The following is a 19768-nucleotide window of genomic DNA, read 5'->3' as shown; positions in this document are numbered from 1 at the left end:
AAGACGGGATGCACATGCAGCTCCGTTTTTACAACCGTTTGGTTTCCTGACCAGCCAGGTCGCGTCGTCGAGTACAAGCGGAACCTCGGGTTGAAGTCGGGACGATCCGGACCTTCGTTTTTGCACAAAAATTCTTGGAAAATAGCCTCAAAATTGCAGCAAATTTGAAATCGAGACGAGTTCAACCTACGAAGTTCCACCGTATTCATACTGCTGTAATGATGAGAGGGAGGAGCCTAACGCACACACATACACGTATACACAATGTAGTGATACTGCAGGACAGTTGATATGCATGTCAACATCTCCAAAATGCATCATTGATACGTCTTAAGCTACACCGACTTAAAAGCGTGTCGTTATTTGTTCCCTTTCCCCAGTATTTGTTTGTCACAAAAGCTGCCGGCATTATGAGCACAATCCAATTTCTTTTTCTTTTTTTGTCATCTTTACAGAATACATTCAAAACGAAGAGATCCGATGACAAATCTCTGAAGATGATCAGCCTCGTGATCCCGAGCGGCACGGATCACAATCCATGTTGATCATAACTGGCGATATGCGGAGTTCACATTAGCGTCGTTTTTGAGGCGAACCAACAACATGCCTCATGAGTGCATCGCACCCGCGTGGTCAGAGGAGCATCCGATGGGAAGCATTTTACACGTAAGTGTGGAACTGCCAAGGTGGAGCTAACATTTTACACTGCCAAATATGTTACAACATATCTGCATATATAGTCAACTCATTTGTTCCCCAAAACGAGTAAATACGTCTATTTTTTTTTCCCCCCACATTTCGCAATCCTGTTCGCTCCCGGCTGTTTTACTGGATTTTGACTGATTTTGCAAGGCCCACAGAATATTGTGTTCAATTGCTATAAAAGCATGGAACCTATCAAAAGAAAGATTAAAGTCTCTTCTTTCATCAGGAAAAAAAAAGTGTTTCTATCTGTTTCCGTTTTACAGCAATTAGCATTAGAAGAGAGCTAAGTTTAATCAGTTTTCGCAAATCTATTCAAATTGTAAGTAATTGAGCTTTTTTTCTACATGGCCCTGGTTGATCTCCTTTGCTCTGCTGCCACCTGCTGGCCGTTTGTGGAATAACTACCATTTCTGCAACCGTTCTTTGCAGTTGAAAGGCTGCATCAAAGCCTTCTGTATGCTCTAGCAAAAAAAAAAATACAAATACGTCGTATAAATACGTCTTTGGGACACTTAAAACATAAAAAAATAAAAAAAAACGTATTGGGAGGAAATGAGTTAAATGTCCCAGTCTTTTTTTTATTTATTTTTTATGCTAGATATACAGAAGGCTTTGATACAGCCTCAACTGCAAAGAACAGTTGCAGAGATGATAGTCATTACACAAATGGTCAGCAGGTGGCAGCAGAGCAAAGGAGATCAACCAGGGCCATGTTGCAACAAGCTCCCAACTGTTTTCACCAGGAATGTGAATATTGATGAAACTTAGCTATTTTCTAATGCCAATTCCTGCAAAACAGAAACAGATAGAAATATGTTGTTTTTTTCCCTGATGAAAGAAGAGACTTTAATCTTTCTTTTGATAGGTTCCATGCTTTTATACCAATTGAACACTATTCTGTGGGCCTTGCAAAATCAGTCAAAATTCAGTAAAACCGGGGGCAGCGAATGGGATTGCGAAATGTGAAGATGGCTGGGAGTGAATGAGTTAAATGTATTTAAATCCGTTCAAATGTATTTCCAAGTCCATTTGAATGGACTTGCAAATACATTTAACTCCTTCACTGCCATTGACGGCTATAGACGTCAAAGATCCATTTTTACCGGCCATGGATGATGTCAAACATACTTTTAACATATTTGTAAAAAAAATGCTCATTCCACATTGGCAGTTCCACGTTTCCATACTTTTGAGCATTCACTGAGAGAAAAAACAAAAAAAAGTTACTAGTAACTTACTAGCAACTTTTTTTTACTAGTAGTAAGGCAACAGGTGTTTGAGTGCGCTGAATTGCCTTTACCTTAAGATTAAAAAAAAAATGTAAATGCTCAAATGGCTCTCCATTGAGTCCTGCCTCCACTCCAGTCGGTTCAACAGCGTCATGACAGTGTAACAAGTCACATTTAGTTGTGTTGTTCCAATACCGATACTGCATTAAAACAGTGGTATCTGTATCAGTGAGTACTGACAAGTAATATGCCGATACCATTAATTCCAATGCTAATATAGGACTTTGAATGCAGCATCTTGTGTCTTGCTCGTGCACGACATTCACTGATATGTGACATGTTCACTGCATGTTGATCTAAGATATCTTATTGACCCTTGAATGCTCTTAACCAATGGCAGGACACTTTTTTCATGTTGCCGATACTGCAAAGCTGGGTATCGGAATTGGTATTGAGGGCCAAAAAACGGTATTGGAACAACACTCACATTTATTAAGTTGGCAAACATGCAGGATGGATCAGGCTTATCCTCACCGCAGCTTGAACCAGAAGTGATTGGAGTCAGCGAGTGGTCAGTATCACCTGATGATTATTATTATTATTTTTTCTGCCAAGTTCACACTGTCATTGTCTGAGAATGACCTCATTTTCATACAGCAGTCATCGTTGCCGCAGGATATGAGCCAGGTCTGGAGATCCTGGAGAAGGTGGTATGTACAAAAAGTCCTTGCTACCAGAATTCCTTTGGTTCCACTTCCTTTTTTTAATCGACATTAGACGCCGAAACAATCTCATATTTGACATCATTTAAAGCTGTGCAATCTCCTGCTTGCTGTTCTATTTGAATCAGTGCACTGCCTGTACAGTGGTGTGGTGTGGAAATATTACCGTTTTCCTTTAGTGCTCTTCTTCCCTCCATCTTCAAGTCTTCATTCCTCAGTCCCAGTGCAGTTGCAGGTCATGCGTGTCCAGGAAGTCCCAATCCATGTTGTCCAGCGTCGGGTCGGACAGACCCATGTTGAGCGAGGGAGGGGGTGAGGACGAGTCGCAAAAGGACAGGTCGGATGTGTCCATGGGCGAGTAGGCCTGATGGTCCATCATCAGCTGCGCCTGCAGCTCCTCCATCAGGCCCCGGGTGCGAGGGTCGGATGCCGCCGGCGTCTCGGCCAGCGTCCTCTCCAGGAACGCCTCCAGCTGGTTATCGGTGGCCAGCGAGGAGAGGCTGGACAGGCTGGGGTCGACGGCCGGGCTCAAGGTTGGAGGCGGAGCCACCTGGATCGGGGGAGGGTGCCTGGAGAGGACGGTGTTGACCGGAAGGGTGGTGATGTTGGCTGTGACTAGGTGAGTCTTGTTGAGGGACACTGGAGGCTCATGCTGGATAAATGGAGTGATTTCTAAAGGGTGGTCACAGGAATACAAATCAGGAAACATGAACCAAGACATTACTACAGACCAGTGACATTACTCCACAGTTTGTTTTTTTTGTACAAAATTTGGCACCCAAGTGTGATAACTGTCTATTTCTGATTTTTTTCCCCCAAAACATTCAGTGGCATCAGACCTTTCCATACAATATGTGGTTTTATTTTTGACGAACTCTATGGACAATAAAAGCAATCGTGTGCAATGAGCAAAATTAACTGCATCCACACACACACAGACCTGTTCTATCCATGCTGACTTGTTTTGGTGCAACTATGGTCACTGGCAAAGACATACGTCGGCTCAAGCAAAAATGATAATTAGCTCTATAGCGCCACCTGGGGGATTGTGGCTTTTAAGACTCAACTCACATTTTTTTTTATTTTCTACCTTTAGTTGAGGCCCACCTGAAGAGATACATTGAGTTTTATAAAGTGTAATTATGTAGCAGGGTTGTCACTAGGTTTTATGGACTGGTGCCTAACCCCCAGGGGGTGCAGAGGATGAGAGCGGACAAAGTACATGAGCACGCAAAATTATTTCTCAAATGTTTTTAAACACATTAACAAAGATACAATACTGTTTAAACACCTTAGGCCAACGCTAAATTTGTCATTTCAATTTGTTATTTTAACACAGTTCACAAAAATGACAAGTGTTTTTTATATTGTTATTCTTAAGGTTATTCAAATTATCTATAAATAAATTGCAAATATCTATTTTTTTAATGTTCCTTCTTTAGATGGCAGAAGGTGCACAAAAACCTATTACAATGCAACAGAATTGTGTTCAATTAAACGGGCCCAGATTTCTACATACATTCATAATTCACTAAAAATTCACTAAAATAGCGAACAGTAATCAAAATGTAACAACTTTCCCCGCTTGACAGAGGTAATAGAATAAGGCTTTAAATTAATTTTGAATAAAATAGGATCTAAAACATGAAAAAACGCTCAGATTTGTGCACCACATAATAGTTGTGCACATAAGTTTAGAAACTGCAAATAACTCACAAAGAAGCTCCTTACCTCCACTCTGTATGAGAATGTCAAACAAGTCGTCCATCTGCTGACTGGTCGCTGTGGCAACCTGCAAAGAAAGATGTGTTTACTTTTGGGGGGCGGGGGGAGACGCCATTGGTTTAATCACCCAAGCATGGTGTGAACTGTGTGTGGGTGCGTGTGCAGGGGCATCTGACCTGTGACACGTTGTTAACATGCAGGTTGCGGCTCTGCTTGACGGCGTCCTCGTAGCGAGGAGGCTCTCGTGTCTTGGGAGGAGGCGAAAGAAGAGATGCGGGCTGGAGGATGAAGGTCGGCTGTGGAGAGGAAGACTTGACAAAGACAAACAAACTCAATGATAAGCAAATTCCCATAATATTAATAATTACCACAGCCACACTGGCAATGAACAGTCATAATCATAATCATGAAACTTGAAATGAAATAAATTAAGAGAACAATTTCCATACGTGCACATATTACGTCCATATTTAAAATGCCACTTTTGTCATACATTTGATTAGGAAGTACGTGGTGCTGTTTGGAACCCCGAGTAGCTCTGATGAAAAATTGTGGCCCACCATAGAGTTTAAGTTGCTGACTTAAATAATAAAGAGTGCTGCCAGAGAGCAAACAAAAGTAGGACTGTCGATACCTTATTGAGTGGCCCATTGGTGACGTGGTTGGGTGAACCCCGAGGAGAGGCCCTTCTGTCTGGGGAGCTCCCGAGGAAACACTGAGGATTTACTTCAGGCCTCGTATGCTTCTCCATGTCAGTCATATTATTATTGCCCATTGTCAAAGTCTGTAAGTATTAAGAACAAGTTGCACATTAAATTCCGACTAACACTAGATGGGGAAAAAAAGATGTCTTGCATCTGGTTGAGTGGCGTGGGCTAACCTGCAACAATGAGTTGTGGTTGGCCAACTGCTGGTGAGGGGACGTCTCCATTTTGGTGCTCTGCAGCTGAGGAATGGAGGCCTGGATGAGCGCTGGATTTGAGACAGTGGCCTGAAGGACAGGCTGAAATAAAGAGGAAAAAGTTGGTATCGTGATTTTGCACCCCTGTGGTTCGATTGAACCCACGTTATGTTTTCAGCTATCGGGCTCTCTTCTTACCTGCAGGCTGGCGCTCGGCAGCCGGATGGCAGTGGCGTTGTTGGGCAGCGACACAGGAAGCAAGATCTGAGTTCCAGCCTGGCCACTCGTAGTCAGCAGTGTCTGAGGTTGTCCAGATGTGGTTAACAAGGTCTGCGGTTGACCTAGCACCTGGGACACCCCGCCGGGATGGCTGATGAAGAACTGCTGCAGGCTGGGGGTGGTGGGCTGCGGCTGCGTCTTGAGTTTGGGACTTCTCTGAGAATGGCAGAGAAGATTTGGGCTCGTGCTTACTTGGGCCTGGGTTTGGCTGAAAATCGGAGCTTGGGGCTGCAGCTGGATTGGCTTTCCGGAAGAAACCGTCACATCCTCCAACTTGACCACAGTTTGCAGCGGGGTCGCGAGAGTCTGAGAGCCCAGGAATGAGTTCGGAAGGGAAGTTGGCGAGCAGTTTGTCAAGACCGTTTTCTCTGGTTTTACAGTGTTTGCGTTGTTGACTGTTGAAACGGGGCTCATGGAACAGGAAACTGTTGTGAGCTTGGAGGCTATGGAGGGAGAATTGGCAGTACAGCCACTCTGACTCCTCTTCTCGACCTCCAGCTGCATCTTGAGCTCCTCCACCAACTTCTGCTCCTGCTCAAGCTTCCTCATCAACTCTTCAATCTGCCGCTCCTTCTCATGGAGCCTTCTGTCCTTCTCTGGTACGGGCAAGCTTGGGAGAGGTGAAGAGCCAGAGCACACCAACTGTATTTCATGCTGAACTTCTGACATGATGGCATCCTGGTGGAGGCTGAATGGACCATTAGGAACAGGGGAGACTGGAGGTGTGCCACTCATGTTCTCACAAGCTCCCTGCAGGGGTGGATGGACAACGGTGGGGCTGGTCGTGGTCGTCTCCATAGGGATGGCAGTGAGAGTGGTAGTAATAGGGGCGGAAACAGTGTTGGGAGGTGAGGAGCTGGGAAGATCCTGAAAGGGCTTCAGCCTTTCAATCAGATCCGTTTTAGTTCCTGACACAGGGAGGCCACGCAGTTTTAGTTCCAGTTTTAGCTCAGCTACCTAGAAGAGAAATCATGTTTAGCTAAGGATGTTCTTAATTCATTTATTGGTTATTTCCCATCTTTCTATAGAAAAACAATCAAAACTATCGGTACAATTTTCCAAAACAAGCATGCCAAGACTGTACGTAGGTGGATAGTTTTTAAATGACATTGTGGAGGGTTGACAAATGTGTGTGTTTGGCACAGTTTTTACCCCGGATGCCCTTCCTGACGCAACCCACCCATTTTTATCATCGTTAAGCACCAGTCGTAAATGGGAATTGGCGTTCAGCATAAATTGTCTTGTCTAGTGACCTACGTTGCTCAAAACATGTTTTTTCTTAACCACTGGTTAGTAGATTTAACTCTAATGTTCAAAACGTGCTAGCTTAAGCCGACTGCTAGCTTGGCGTTAAAGTTAGCACACCTCAGGACTGCCTCTAACTCACAAGATGGCGTTTGTGGCTAACGCTGCCTACCTAAGCAGATAAGCTGTAGAAAGTTGGAAATTGTAACTAATTTATATTAAAATTCAAGAGAGTTGATCTTAACTTAGCATAGCTTGCTACCTGCTAGCAAAGTCACACATCATTACGCAGTGATCAAGTGAAGTATTGTGACAAAACGTGCACAATAAATAAAAAAATAACAAGCGAGCACAACGCAATCGCCGCCTGTTTCCGACACAGCTCACTCGTATAGGATCTTTGTTTTGTTTCTTTCCCCAAGTTAAAAAAATAATAATAATAATAATAATTTATATGAAAAGGTTTACTTTTGAGTACAGTATCGTGCTACCTAACATCAACTTTAGCAAACTTAAGTGTTATTTGCAATGGCATGCAAAGGAGTGTTACTGCCTGGACTGGACTGTCAAGATTTTGTGGAAAAACATTCAGTGGAGAAGTGTTGGGTTAGCAAATCCATTCAATTGTTTGATTATTACATGAAATAGAGCCCGCCCTATTACAGCTTCCTGTCTTAATATAGCTTGCTTTAAAAATAATAATTGAATCAGGCTTTCAATAAATGACAATGTCCCTAGCATGCTTTTGAGGTGTCACGTTCATGCAGTTGCTGCAAGCAGCTAAAAAAACAGAACCCCCCCCCCCCCCCCCCCCCCCCCCACACACACACACACACACACACACACACACACACACACAAAAAAATCGATCCAAATACCTTCATCTCCTCCAGGTTGGCAGGCAAGACTCCGGGCTTGCGGTTGGATAATGAGTTGTTCTGCCGGGCCAAAGGTAGTGGGGGCAGTGGGGGTGCAGTGGGTAAAGAAACCACAATGGAGGCTGGTAGGCTGCTGGCATTGCTGCTCTGGCCTTCTGCCACAGGCCTACACAGATGGAAAATATCAGTTATTGTTAGCAGAGCAAACATTACGCTGTGAAAAACTGAAATGGGGATGAAAGAGAAAAAGGGAGCAGAACGAAAAAAAAAAAAAAAAAGACTTTTGTTATGAATTGTTCCATTTTTAGACATTAATGCTAAAAGCAGCTGTGTAGACATCATTTTACAGCTGTAAATATATCCCTGCTACAAAAATAGACGTTTAAAAGACTCAAAGAATGATTATGTGCCGCATTTTTTACATAAAAAAAATTGGAGGATTGGGGTCTGGCCTGTGCGATATGAAGTTAACATACTTGAGTGGGGCTGGTAATATAGTTTGATAGTTGTAGTGTTGCTGTTGCTGGCTGAGGATCTGCAGTTGGAGGAACAGCTGCTGTTGCTGCAGAAGTCGGGCATAGGAGGAGTCCATCGGGGCCTCACTGAGCTCCTGCTTCTGGTCTGGTGGAACATACTGGTGGTACTTCAGCTTTTTCACCCTGGGTTTGGCGTCCTTGCTTTTCTTACTGCGGATCTTCTCAGACGACAGTTTGTGCTGGCTTTGCTGAAGTGGGGGAGACACCGCGATGTCAGAAACTGCGGTGAAGAAAACTTGATTGAAACTTACTTTCACCAATGTTGGGCCTGGCTTGGAGGGCGCGCTTGTAGTGACTGGTTGAGCGTGAGAAACGGTTGGGCGGCTTGTCGGCTGCTCGTTAGTAGTGATCGCCCTCATCGAGTCTGTAGTGGACTGTGTAGCAGCCGGGGGGGACTGACGAAGTGGATAAAAACACACACTCATTTTCAACAGTGGACTTTTTTTTGTGCACAAACGGCAACGTCGGTATTTCTCGAGCTGACCTTCAACATGGGCCCTGAAGGAGGAAAGACTGGCGAGGGAGTTTCTGGGCCTTTGTTGTCTCCAGGTGAGGGCAGAGAGCTCTGAGACTCTTGGCTGGCAGGCTGCTCCGGGGACAAGGCATCGCTGCTGTCCTCATCCACGACCTTCGGATAGTTCACCTGCCCTGTTGCCAGGACACCACGATTAGACAACAAGTGTCACTGAGCAGCAAAGTCAGTTATTTGCCACTATTTGCTATCTCGCCTATGATGGCCTCTTTCAGGTTAGAATCCACAGGCAAGATGTTCTTCTCAACCAGCTCCATGGGACCAGGTCTCTGGGCTATTTTCTCGTTGAGGTTGTCAGCCAGCCGGGCCCTTTTCAGCTTCATCTGAGTGGCCTGTAGTGACGGCTCGGCTCCAGTCTCTGAGGAAAAACATCACACGTTAAGTGCACATACAGAAAAGTATGGCAGTAGAATTGTTTGGGAAAACAGATGGACTATCAAGTGTCTAGTTGTGGAGATCAGGGGAATTATTTTATTGTGGAAGGGGTGGGGGGGGGGGGGGTGATTACAACCACCAAACACGGATCTAAAATGTAAACTATACTTGCCTTGCAAGATGTGCATCCTAACCAGTTCTGCTCTTTCTGGACGACTGCGGATCTTATGCTTAAGAAAATTCTCAGTCTAAGGAGTTACAAAAGAGACAAAATCATTTTAAAAGACTTCACACACTTATTATTATTATTATTTTGTCCAAAATGATTTTCATACTGTGTAGCTAGCTTACCCTGGCTCTCTCCAAGCTGCGTATTTGACCATGGAATGCAGCCGGGCTCTTCAGCGCTAAAAAGAACACATTTTAATGCAACATTATTCCTAAAAAAAATGAACCCCCACTAAAAGATAAAGCTAAAATACAAATCAAGAGTTGTCAGTATTAGTAGGTAAGCGCCCCCACAAACACACACACGCCATAGTGATGCACAAGTGACAAGTGGCATTACTCACGTGGCATGATGCCCTGATCCACCAACTGCTCCCGAGTTCGTCTTTGCTGAAGTCTCAACTGCAGCACTGGTAAGATAAAATACAATAAAATAAAAGATTATGTCCCACAAAAGTACTTGTAGCATTAGAAGAACAACAAAATGGATGCAAATGATTTGAAATCAAAACAAAAGCGCAAACATGAAAGAAACTTCAACCGAACGGACACAAAGCAACACAATACTGTAATACTCGCCAGTATTGGGAAACTTACAATCGCCATTCGAGTTCATTCCGTCGGTGCTTGACGGTCATTGCTGAAGATTTAAGACAGGGAGCAGGCAGCCAAGACTCAATTGATAGATTGAGTCAAGTGAAGGATTACAATTGAATGTCGGCTCTTCCGTCGCTTTATTCCCGAGTGGTAACAGGATGCACACATCCAAGAGCTGCTATCGGTCACATCGCACGCCGTATGACTCACTTGAGCCAATGTTCAAGCTTACACGTGCACCCTGCGCTTTCATCTCAGATGTTCCTTTGTCCCTTTGTCTTGATCATCAAGGACGCAGAAACAACAACAACAACGACGACGCATATAAAGAGCAACTATTTACACACTTTGATTTTCTAGCAATGTTGTATAAGTGATTGGTGGCCGGAAACGACGCTGAGGTGTGAAACCGGAAGTCGGAGGGTCCGTGGCATCGACCCCATTGGCTGCTTGAAGTCGAGTTGTCGGCCTCTTACGTCACAAACAAAATGGACTTTGCAAACGTGAACGTTGGCTGCCTCTCACGCTGTCTTAGATGAATTAGTTTAGCATAAGCAAGTGCACTAGCATTAGCAAGCATAGCATTATCAAGGATGAAGCGACCAGCATAGCATTAGCTAGTTCAGCTGTACCAAGGACTAAGTCACAAGCGTTTTTGTTTTGCGTTTTTGTGTGTTTTAATGTTACAATACTTTGATCACTTTGATGAGGTTTATTGTAAGTTTGCAACAGTTGTTCAATAAAGCAGTTAAAAAAAAAACTAAGTCACGAGCGTATAATTAGTGAGCTTAGCATTAGCAAAGACAAAGCTACTAGCGGAGCATTAGCAAGCTTTGCATTAGTGAGGACGAAGCTACAACAAGCTAGCACAGACGACAAAGACGGATTTAAAATGGGACAAATGAACTCTTGTTTCACTCACGCCTGTATGCAAGCATGACTCCCGTGCTCAGTTTTTGTATTTTACATCAGGCATGTTGTTAGACAGCTAAGTGGTCATACGAGGGGGATGTCGCGAGTCTGTTAGGCCCTTGGTGGCAATATTTGTGGCAGTCCTCCTACATGGCAACATTAGTGATGAAGGAAGATAATAGGAATGTAACAGACAATATCAGGTGGACCGAGTGTTTTATTGACGCTTGTAAATTGGAACTGAGTCACCATTAAAGCCACATTGTTTCTCTGACTGTGTCTGGCCACACTAACTTATGTGGAAGAGGAGCTCCAGTGAATCCCCTTGAGCAAATTTATTTCAGAAACGTATATCAAATGGGTATCCCTTCACACCAATGCGTAGTCAAAAACTAGCCCTCAGCTTCAAAAAAGGTTGGTGATCCCTAATCGAGAGAAATGATTACATTTGACATCCCGCAATAAACTTACATTGATTGTTCTTGGTGCTTGTAATGATGGCATATAAATGATTATGTTACTGAACTTTGTGCCAATTTTTTATTTTTATTTTTTTAAGTTAAATGCAAGACTTCCTGCCTGACTTGATCTGCTTTGCTCTGTGCAGTCTAATGAGTTCTCCGTCAAAAATAGATGGGGCGTGTATTTTTAGCAGAATACAACAGAGCAGTTGTGAGCAGCTTCACAAGGGTGTGCCACAGCTCGAACTGGCCCCGCTGGATTCGAGCTCTTTGTGTCCTACCCAGTTGGCTAACACTTGCGTCACCTTGACTGTTATGTTAAAGAGTGTGCTTTTTGTGTTATTAAAAGGCTTGTCGGGCAATTGCGTTTGCCTTAAAATTACAGACATCTCATCTGCATCAATATGAACTAACAAAAGCAACACAATCAAGAATGGCACACGGCGCCACATATGGTTCGAGTGAATCACAGACACTTCCAGTCGAATGCTGTTCAACTCAACACACACGTGATGAGCAGCAACACAGCTGCGGAAGTCAAGACAAACACCTGACTCATGCGTTTAACGACTTCGGAACTCAAGGTGAAGAGAGCCAGATTCATTTTGTTCACAGGTAAATCCTATACCCATCTCGTGAATTTGTAAATAAATAAATACATAAAGGAAATCAGAGTTTATTTTTCAATAAAAAGGGTTCGGTGAATGTGCACAAGTAACTTCAGTACCTCAAACAAGGTTAGGAACCACTGGATTAATAAAACACGCCCTCACTCTTCGCCAAAACAAACTCCGAGCGACTGTTTACTACTATACCGACACGGGGATGGTGGCCGACAGATTTACATCTTAACGGTGAAGCCAGTCTTTTAAATGGGCTCTGTGGTTGGCCAAGTGCGAGAGATGGATCAGTCGGCATGTGTGTGTTCTCACTGGAGGGGAAATGACAAAAGCCCAGATGATGAGCGGCTACTACTACAGTTGACATTCCACACACTTTTCCACCGTTAAGACGTTTCACTGGGCTCTCTCGCAGACCTCAGCAACCATGCAAAACACTCGGATGACGTTGACTGAGATTGGCGTGAGATTGACTGAGTGAGACGTGGCGGCGAAAGTGATACAATTTAGTGAGCTTACCGATTATGTAATTAACGAAGCAGGCAATAAGCTTTACTGAAACAAAACGCTAGCATGCATTTATGCCAAGAACAGCGGCTAATATAGGACAGAGTAACAGGACAAATAATAGGATGCAGTGAAAGAAAAAGACTCTCGTGACAAGTAAATTGCATTTTATCCACTTAGCAACCTCACCGTTTTTGCGTTCGTTGAGTGGCGGCAGGTTCTGGGTGGGCTGTAGCGTCAACTCCTCCATCTCATGCGTCACCGCTTCACTCTGGGGACTGGGCACCAGCAGACACATCCCTTCTGGCCCGAGGAGCCCCTGGGAAGCTTGGGGCTCCATCCTGCTTCAGGAGAGAACTTGGGGATGCTCGAGCTGTCCCAAGCAAGCAGGTTCAGGTCACCGTCCTTGAGATTGAGCGTGGTTGCTACCTGTTGGACACCAAAGACAAGCGGAAAGAATAAATGATCTTGCTAGGAAAAGCTTCCAAGAACTAAGACATTTTGCGGCCTCTTGAGGAACAAGAGCCCTTCAGAATCATCATCATCATCATGTTGGTATGACTACCTCACCCAACTGGCAAAATGCTACGGGTGGCATTTCATTTCAGCCATCTGGAAGAGCTCAATCCAAGCCCAAATTACTCATTAAAGAGAGCCTGCAATTGCCCTTGGGAAACGACGTCCGTTTGCGCATGAACGTCGACATTCAGACATGCTCCACAATCTGGAATATGACATAGTAACGGTGGTTTCAAACGGAGGGAACGGAAACGTTTCGGGGAGCAAAACAAACCATTTAAGCTTCCCAAAGGGGACTTAAGTAGACGCTAGTCTGCTAGGTTGAAACGTGAATGCCATTTATCACTATGCAGCAGTGCCATTACCAACATTGCTCCATTCCGGGACCTCCACGACCTCTTACTAACCACCCTGATATTACTGTTGGCGATGGTGGCATGAACGCTGTCATTTCTTCCTGTGGGTCCGTCCAAAAGTAGAATACAGTACAGAGAAAAACTGAAATGTGTGTGTTCATTTCTGAAAGTGAAGGTTGCTGCTAGTGCTAAGTAAGACATCCAAACCAAAACACAACACAACATACCTCTCTAAAAAAACATTGCTTTGCTACAATGAAAAAATGTTGAAAAAAGGTAATGTAAGAACTATGTGTCATGCAGGACGGTCTGTATATTTTGGCAACATCTGAAGTACTTTAATATTTTTATTAACTCCATACTTTACAGACATGTTCCGAAAGACTCGATTAGTTGACTTCTCGGTTTGATGAAAACACAAGTAAACCAAAAGACAGAACTAAGAGTCAGTAAATACAGTAAGACCCGACTATGTTGTAACCCCCGGGCCCAATCACATCACTTTCGGCTAAATTGGGGGGAAAAGATAGGGCTAAAAAAATGCTTGTTCTTTTTTAAGGGCTAAAAGCAACATAATGATCCAGAGGTACGCAGATATTGGCAAAAACGAAAAACATACACACGTTTTATACGGCGCAACATTGTAAACACAGCCAGCGGGGAATGTTCTGGTGGCCGTCGCAAGAAGCTGGCGTCATTTAACAATGATCATGTCGGCACGCTGCAGCATGGAAATATTTGAATGTGCACTGGAAAGCGGGGACAGTGCAACGACAACTTGCAACTAAGCATTTTGCGTAGCGGAAAGGGTAGAGCTGCTTTTAACGTCCATCCATTTTCTTAACCGCTTACTCCCCGCAAGGGTCGCGGGGGTGCTGGAGCCTATCCCACCCGGCTTCGGGCAGTAGGCGGGGGGGAACATCCTGAACTGGTTGCCAGCCAATTGCAGGGCACACTGAGACGAAAAACCATCCACACTCACAATCACACCTTGGGACAATTCAGAGTGTTCAATGAACCTGCCACGCATGTGTTTGGAACGTTGGAGGAGACCGGAGAACCCGGAGAAAACCCACGCAGGAGCCTGGACTCGATCTTGCGTTCTCAGTACTGGGAGGCGGACGTGCTAACCAGTCATCCACTGTGCCACCCTACTTTTAACGCAACTATTTAAATTAAATACTCCACCTGAAAAACTGATGACCGCGCCCCCCCCCCACCACAAAAAAAAAAAAAAGGATTACAATTTTGATTTAAATGTTTAATTGGTCTAAAACACGGCTACACTAGCCATAAAAAAAAGATGTCATGTTGGGATAGTTTGTTCAAATAACAATAATAATAAAAAAAATTTTTTTCCTTCCTTAATATACATTGCTGAGGTATCAGGATCGAAATCAGGTGACTTGGACTCAGACTCGGTTAAAATGTATTTGAGAAGCACTTTCAAGTATCGAGTATTCTCATATTTTGGAGCTATTATAAAAACTATCTTCCAGGATATGAGCACTCATTCCTATTAAAACAACATGCTCGATGACAAAAAAATAAAAGTAAGTATTTGTACATTATCGTAAAAGCAGCAAAAGACAACACAACAACAGTGAGGGGTTCACACATTTTGCAGATTTTGGCAGCAGTTGCTCGCTGTGTAATGATTCGACTGGTTCACATCCTGATATGAACCAAAATATAAATATGGGGAGGGTCCAGCTCCGTTCCCATGCATTGCTTGTCTTCCATCTATCCCCCAATGGCTTGGTTTGCTTTTTTTTTTGCGCAGCCCCCTCACTGACATCATGCTCATACCAATAGTGTAACATGCTCAATATAACATTATATTTCCCCTCAAGGGGCCCAGCAAAAGGTTGTTGTTGTCCTCCTTTTTACAGCCAACAAGTAATAAAACGTATTTCTAAGAGTCATGTTGATTTGCTTGCGGTGTCGGTTTCACAGACTTTGCTCAACGTCAAATAAAGTCTCAAGTTATCAACCTTGACGGAAGATCGTGTTTCTCCTGGACAGGCGCCATCGCAAGATTTACGATGAAAGCTCTCTGGTAGGTGAGCTGGCAACAAAAGAATATCAAGTTGCACTATGCCCTCACCCATTAACTTTTTCTTTCATTTGTTATAACCATATAATGTAATTGCTGTTGTCATTCTAAGCGCCTACCTGAAGCAGAAGAGGACAGCAAGGGGAGGAGACTGGACAAGTCTTTGGCTTCTTTCCCTTGTCAGTAACGTTAGGCCGTCGAATCCCACCTGATAGGGGACAAAAATCAACCGTTTATTATGACAGATAGCAGACGTGAAATGTAAGATTTCTACAAATGTCCTTGCTTAAGGATTCATGAATAACTAAACAAATCTGCAAAGGAAATGAAAACTGTTGAAACGGCAACAAAAGAAGAGAGGACGACTACCACTTCAAGAAGCCTGAATGAAAGTTAGGTGACGTTCAAGGATGCAGGGAATGAAAAAGGGAAGCTGGCAGACTGCTTGGGACAAAGGCAGCGGCCAAATGGAACTGAACGCTCGAGAGAGACGCTGCAGTCTGAAGGGAGAGCCTCGCAGAATAGAAAATCGATAGTACACACACACACACACACACACACACACACACACACACACGCTCAAGTGCTTTCCAGTAAATGTGCCGAGGTTACAAAACATTTGGGTTGCGTTCACAAGTGAATTTATGGTGCCGTTTCAAGCCTTTGTACTCGTACAAACAGATGTTTTTTTAATGTGGTATTCCCCTGTGGGACCACAGCACGTCGAAGTGTAACTACAACGTTTGATTCGGGCCGAGATTGTGAAAAAACAAAACAAAACAAAAAAAAACTTAAAATGGTTTTGGTGTTTAGAAATAGAAAAAAAATGGCTGTGAAAAACAACTTAAGTGAGAGAATGCATTCAAGAGAGAGGGACACATCGCTGTCATGGCTGACACGTGCCAGCGAAGAGTCAACATTGGAACTGCACAAGCAGAGTTAAACGCATGTGCAGAATTCCGTTTCGAGCGGCACGGCCGAAAGTGACTGAAACTGGACGATAAAACTGCCCAGAGGAGTTGTGACAAAGTGACAAACTTCCCTTAAGTCAGGTTGTCCTCTTGATTCACGAATAATTCAAATTCCACACAATAGACTTGATCTCTTAATGATTAAACAATTTTTTAGCCATTCCCAAATTGAAAGAGTTGAGACACTTTTAGGCCAGGAAACCAGCACTTTATTTTTTTTTCCCCTCATCTAGTGATTTTCCATCCTTAATGAAAACAACACCCTCTCGTATGTAGCAATGTTTTGAACGTCAACCAATAAAACACCCCAAATTATTCAATCCATTTAGAAAAAAAAGCAAACACATGTGCTGTTTTGCCATCATAATGTGGGAATAGAAAGTTCAGCGTCCCGCAGTCTTGGCGCAATAATATGAAGAGGTCAAAAGGACGTATTAAACAAATAACAACGGTTACGTCAATTTTCTACTGATAAAATATAATGCAAGTGCTAAAATACGTGCGCACAGATACAAAATTAACATAAGTAGTTAACAGAAATTTGAATTAGTGGCTCCCATAAAAAAAAAAAAAAGTTTGCTACAAGCAATCTGCAAATTTCATTTTGTTCATAATGAAAATTTAATTGAAGACAGTAATTGATTAAAAGTTTATTTTAAAAAACATTAAGGTAAATAAAACACTGGTATCAATTTTATCCCGCCCCAAAACGTGTCTGAAAAGGAGCGAGCAGTAGCAAGAAGTCCCATTCCTTTATAAAAACCATCTTTAAACAAACCATCTTCACGATAACAGATCCTATTGTAAACAACATATTCTACGGTATATTTAGAAGCACTGAGCTCACACACACACACAATCTGCACACGCGCGCCAATCCCTCCGTGGCAAGATTCCGTTGGAGTTTGCAGTTTGGGGGCCCTAAATAGACTCGATCTGGTCCAACAAAAACGTCTGCTTTTATCCGGAGATAAGACGAGCGGTGATGTCATCACTTAGTTGGAAGTTGGACTCAGTCGCACGTGCGCCACCGCTTCCTTCCTGGCTGCCTTTGTGTACTGAAAATGGCAGCTAAGGAATGGACAAAGGGCAAAACAAACAAAGCTTTTTGGAAACGACGTCAAAACGACCGACAAGACTTAGCAAAACTCAAAGAAACCTCGCTGGAGTTCTGCTCAGACCGTATCAAGCAAGAAAGAGTCCAAATTGTTGTTGACGTAGCGGCAATGTTAATTGTCAATGATGAAGGTCAACCGCCCTGAAGCTCAAGACTCTAAACGTGTCCCTCAATACTGGAAAATGATGGAAAAGCCAGATACGTGACCAGTCTTTCTGTAAATTCATACTGCACTAGGAGGCTGCAACAACAACACAGGCAGGGATGATGACTTTGCCATCCCCACCCATACGCATGATGTTTAAGTTAACGCACACTTTCCAACATGTGGCTGCTACATCCTGCCAGCATGAATGACTCACGAGTCTGGATTTGCTGAGGCATCACCTCACTTCTGCAGATCAATTAGATCGTGATAACATCATGCGGCGAGACAGGCCTTGCTCTGTCTCGCATTTGCACGAGTTTCAGTCGCGCAAGGCACACAGGCACAACCTAGAATGGGTTACACATACTAATTTTTTTTAACATCTTTTCAGGATTTTGGTGAGACCCGACACATGAGTTTAAAAAAAAAAACATCACGTGTGCATTTGCTGCTTGTATAAGTGTGTTGTACTCAAATCCATCCATTTTCTGCCTATCTTAGCTGGCTAGCTGAAAAGTGGACTTCACAATGGATGGAATGGTCACAAATGAACCACGCGGAACATATTGAGTGACAGCCTTTCAAATTCGCATTCACACCGTCAATTAGGGGGAGCAGAACATATGCTGCCTGCAGAGAAGTCAGTCAAGTGAACCATTAAAAACAACAGTGACTCACTCAATTGCGAGTCTCCTCCCCATAAACCAGATGGAGTACAAACTCGGTTTACACGATGAGGATTTTTAGGACTGACACTGAACAGTGAAAACAAAAAAACAATCACAAGATGGAGTTCAGTGACATTACCTTCCAAAAGTAGTGCAACGGCAATTATTTTGGTTTTTGTTGTATACAGGAAGACATTTGGGTTTCAGGTCAAAACACGATTATGAGACAAAAGTTCATGGTATTTATACTGATATCTAAATATGTTAACAAAAAACTCCGCCAACTACAAGTGAGCAAAAGTATTGCAATGTATGACTGCAGTAAAATGTGGAAGAACATATTTCAGTATACAATTTTGGTATTGCTAATGATGTAACTTGTGGTTTTGCACAGGTATACATAAATAAATGAGGCTGTCCACAACTATCTATCAAAACGCCATATAGTGGCACTCTAGCAGGCAGAAAGAAAGCAGCAGGTACAAAACGTGTATCCACTTTCTGTGGCCATTTTGATTAATTGGGAAGAACTGCGTTTAACACATATTGAATAAATTCGTTCATAAACGTACAAAAGAAGGCAAACATAAACACATAATTAGACTGACGACTACAACGACGTGATATTTACGTGAAATTGTGACTGACATTGCTTTGTGCACTGTTTTAGTCAAGGAGAAGGCCGGTGGGTGTTGGGCGCAGCAGCCACTTTCAATCTGACAGGTGAGTGAGTTCTCCACACTATCGAACACAAAACACTCCGCCATTGTTTACTCCTTTCGAACACTGAAATAAATATAAGTACTTCATGCTCACGGTGCACCTTTTATTTAATGTGTAGAGCCTCTCAATAGTTATCTCGCTGTCTCCAAGAGCATATCTCGCTCGCGTTTACATTTTGGGCTAGTTAGCGTGTTCCAACAAGCTAACATGCTACAAACAAGACGCCGCCATGATGAGCGGAACTTACCAACTCGGCGACACGGGAAAGTCCAAAGCGTTCGACTTGACGTTCATGGTGATATATTCGTTGTGACTACAAGCTTGTCCCTCTGTGATGTTTTTGCTCTCCTCCGGCAATGAGATTGAAGTTTATTTGGCGGAGTAAAATGGCTGCGACGCCGACTGCTCCGTTGGGTGCCGATGCAGAGTGACGTCATGACGCAACCGGACCGGAAGGGGGTGGAGGGGGCGTGGTCACAAGAAAGCAAGAGGTCGACAACTCTACTTTTTGTGGGTCAACATTCGGGGACTAAACACGAAACCTGACACGAAGTTGGTGTCAAATCAAATCAGTGTCGTGACACCGACACTGCGCATGCGTGAACTCTCGTCTCGACCTGATAACCGCAGTGTTATTGTGTTACGTAATAGTGACTCACATGTACACAGAGACGTAAACTGAACCAGCTGATTTTCATTTACTCTGTAATTACATGACACGCCTGCATTAAATAAATATAGACCGAGTTGTTTACTAT

The 19768-nt window shown here is 43.4% G+C and overlaps 1 protein-coding gene across 1 annotated transcript; it reads right to left on the bottom strand.

Annotated features, from left to right (window-relative positions):
• Window positions 1-1576: 1576 nt before the first annotated feature.
• On the bottom strand, window positions 1577-19436 carry mrtfba (myocardin related transcription factor Ba). Its single transcript, XM_077502978.1, has 17 exons — window positions 19258-19436; window positions 15503-15591; window positions 12642-12881; window positions 9700-9765; window positions 9479-9534; window positions 9300-9375; window positions 8949-9110; window positions 8705-8868; window positions 8472-8615; window positions 8161-8408; window positions 7685-7850; window positions 5481-6518; window positions 5262-5384; window positions 5016-5165; window positions 4558-4692; window positions 4388-4448; window positions 1577-3328 (listed from the first exon to the last, which is right to left on the bottom strand). Exons 3-17 carry the CDS (start codon window positions 12790-12792, stop codon window positions 2871-2873), a joined length of 3198 nt encoding a protein of 1065 aa, XP_077359104.1. The 5' UTR covers window positions 12793-12881; window positions 15503-15591; window positions 19258-19436; the 3' UTR covers window positions 1577-2870.
• Between the last annotated feature and the right edge of the window lie 332 nt (window positions 19437-19768).

Source organism: Festucalex cinctus, chromosome 17 (assembly GCF_051991245.1).
Source record: "Festucalex cinctus isolate MCC-2025b chromosome 17, RoL_Fcin_1.0, whole genome shotgun sequence".
In the NCBI taxonomy this organism is placed as follows: domain Eukaryota; kingdom Metazoa; phylum Chordata; class Actinopteri; order Syngnathiformes; family Syngnathidae; genus Festucalex; species Festucalex cinctus.
Note: the sequence above shows the minus strand (reverse complement) of the source record. Positions and strands in the feature narration are given on the sequence as shown.

Bases quoted from the DNA above. Each gene is read 5' to 3' on its own strand.
- mrtfba (XM_077502978.1), bottom strand. From the start codon at position 12,792: ATGGAGCCCCAAGCTTCCCAGGGGCTCCTCGGGCCAGAAGGGATGTGT. The intron at 7,851-8,160 runs GTATGTTAACTT...CCATCTGTGTAG, and splicing joins ATATTACCAGCCCCACTCAA to GCCTGTGGCAGAAGGCCAGA. The intron at 5,166-5,261 runs GTTAGCCCACGC...TAATACTTACAG, and splicing joins ACCACAACTCATTGTTGCAG to ACTTTGACAATGGGCAATAA.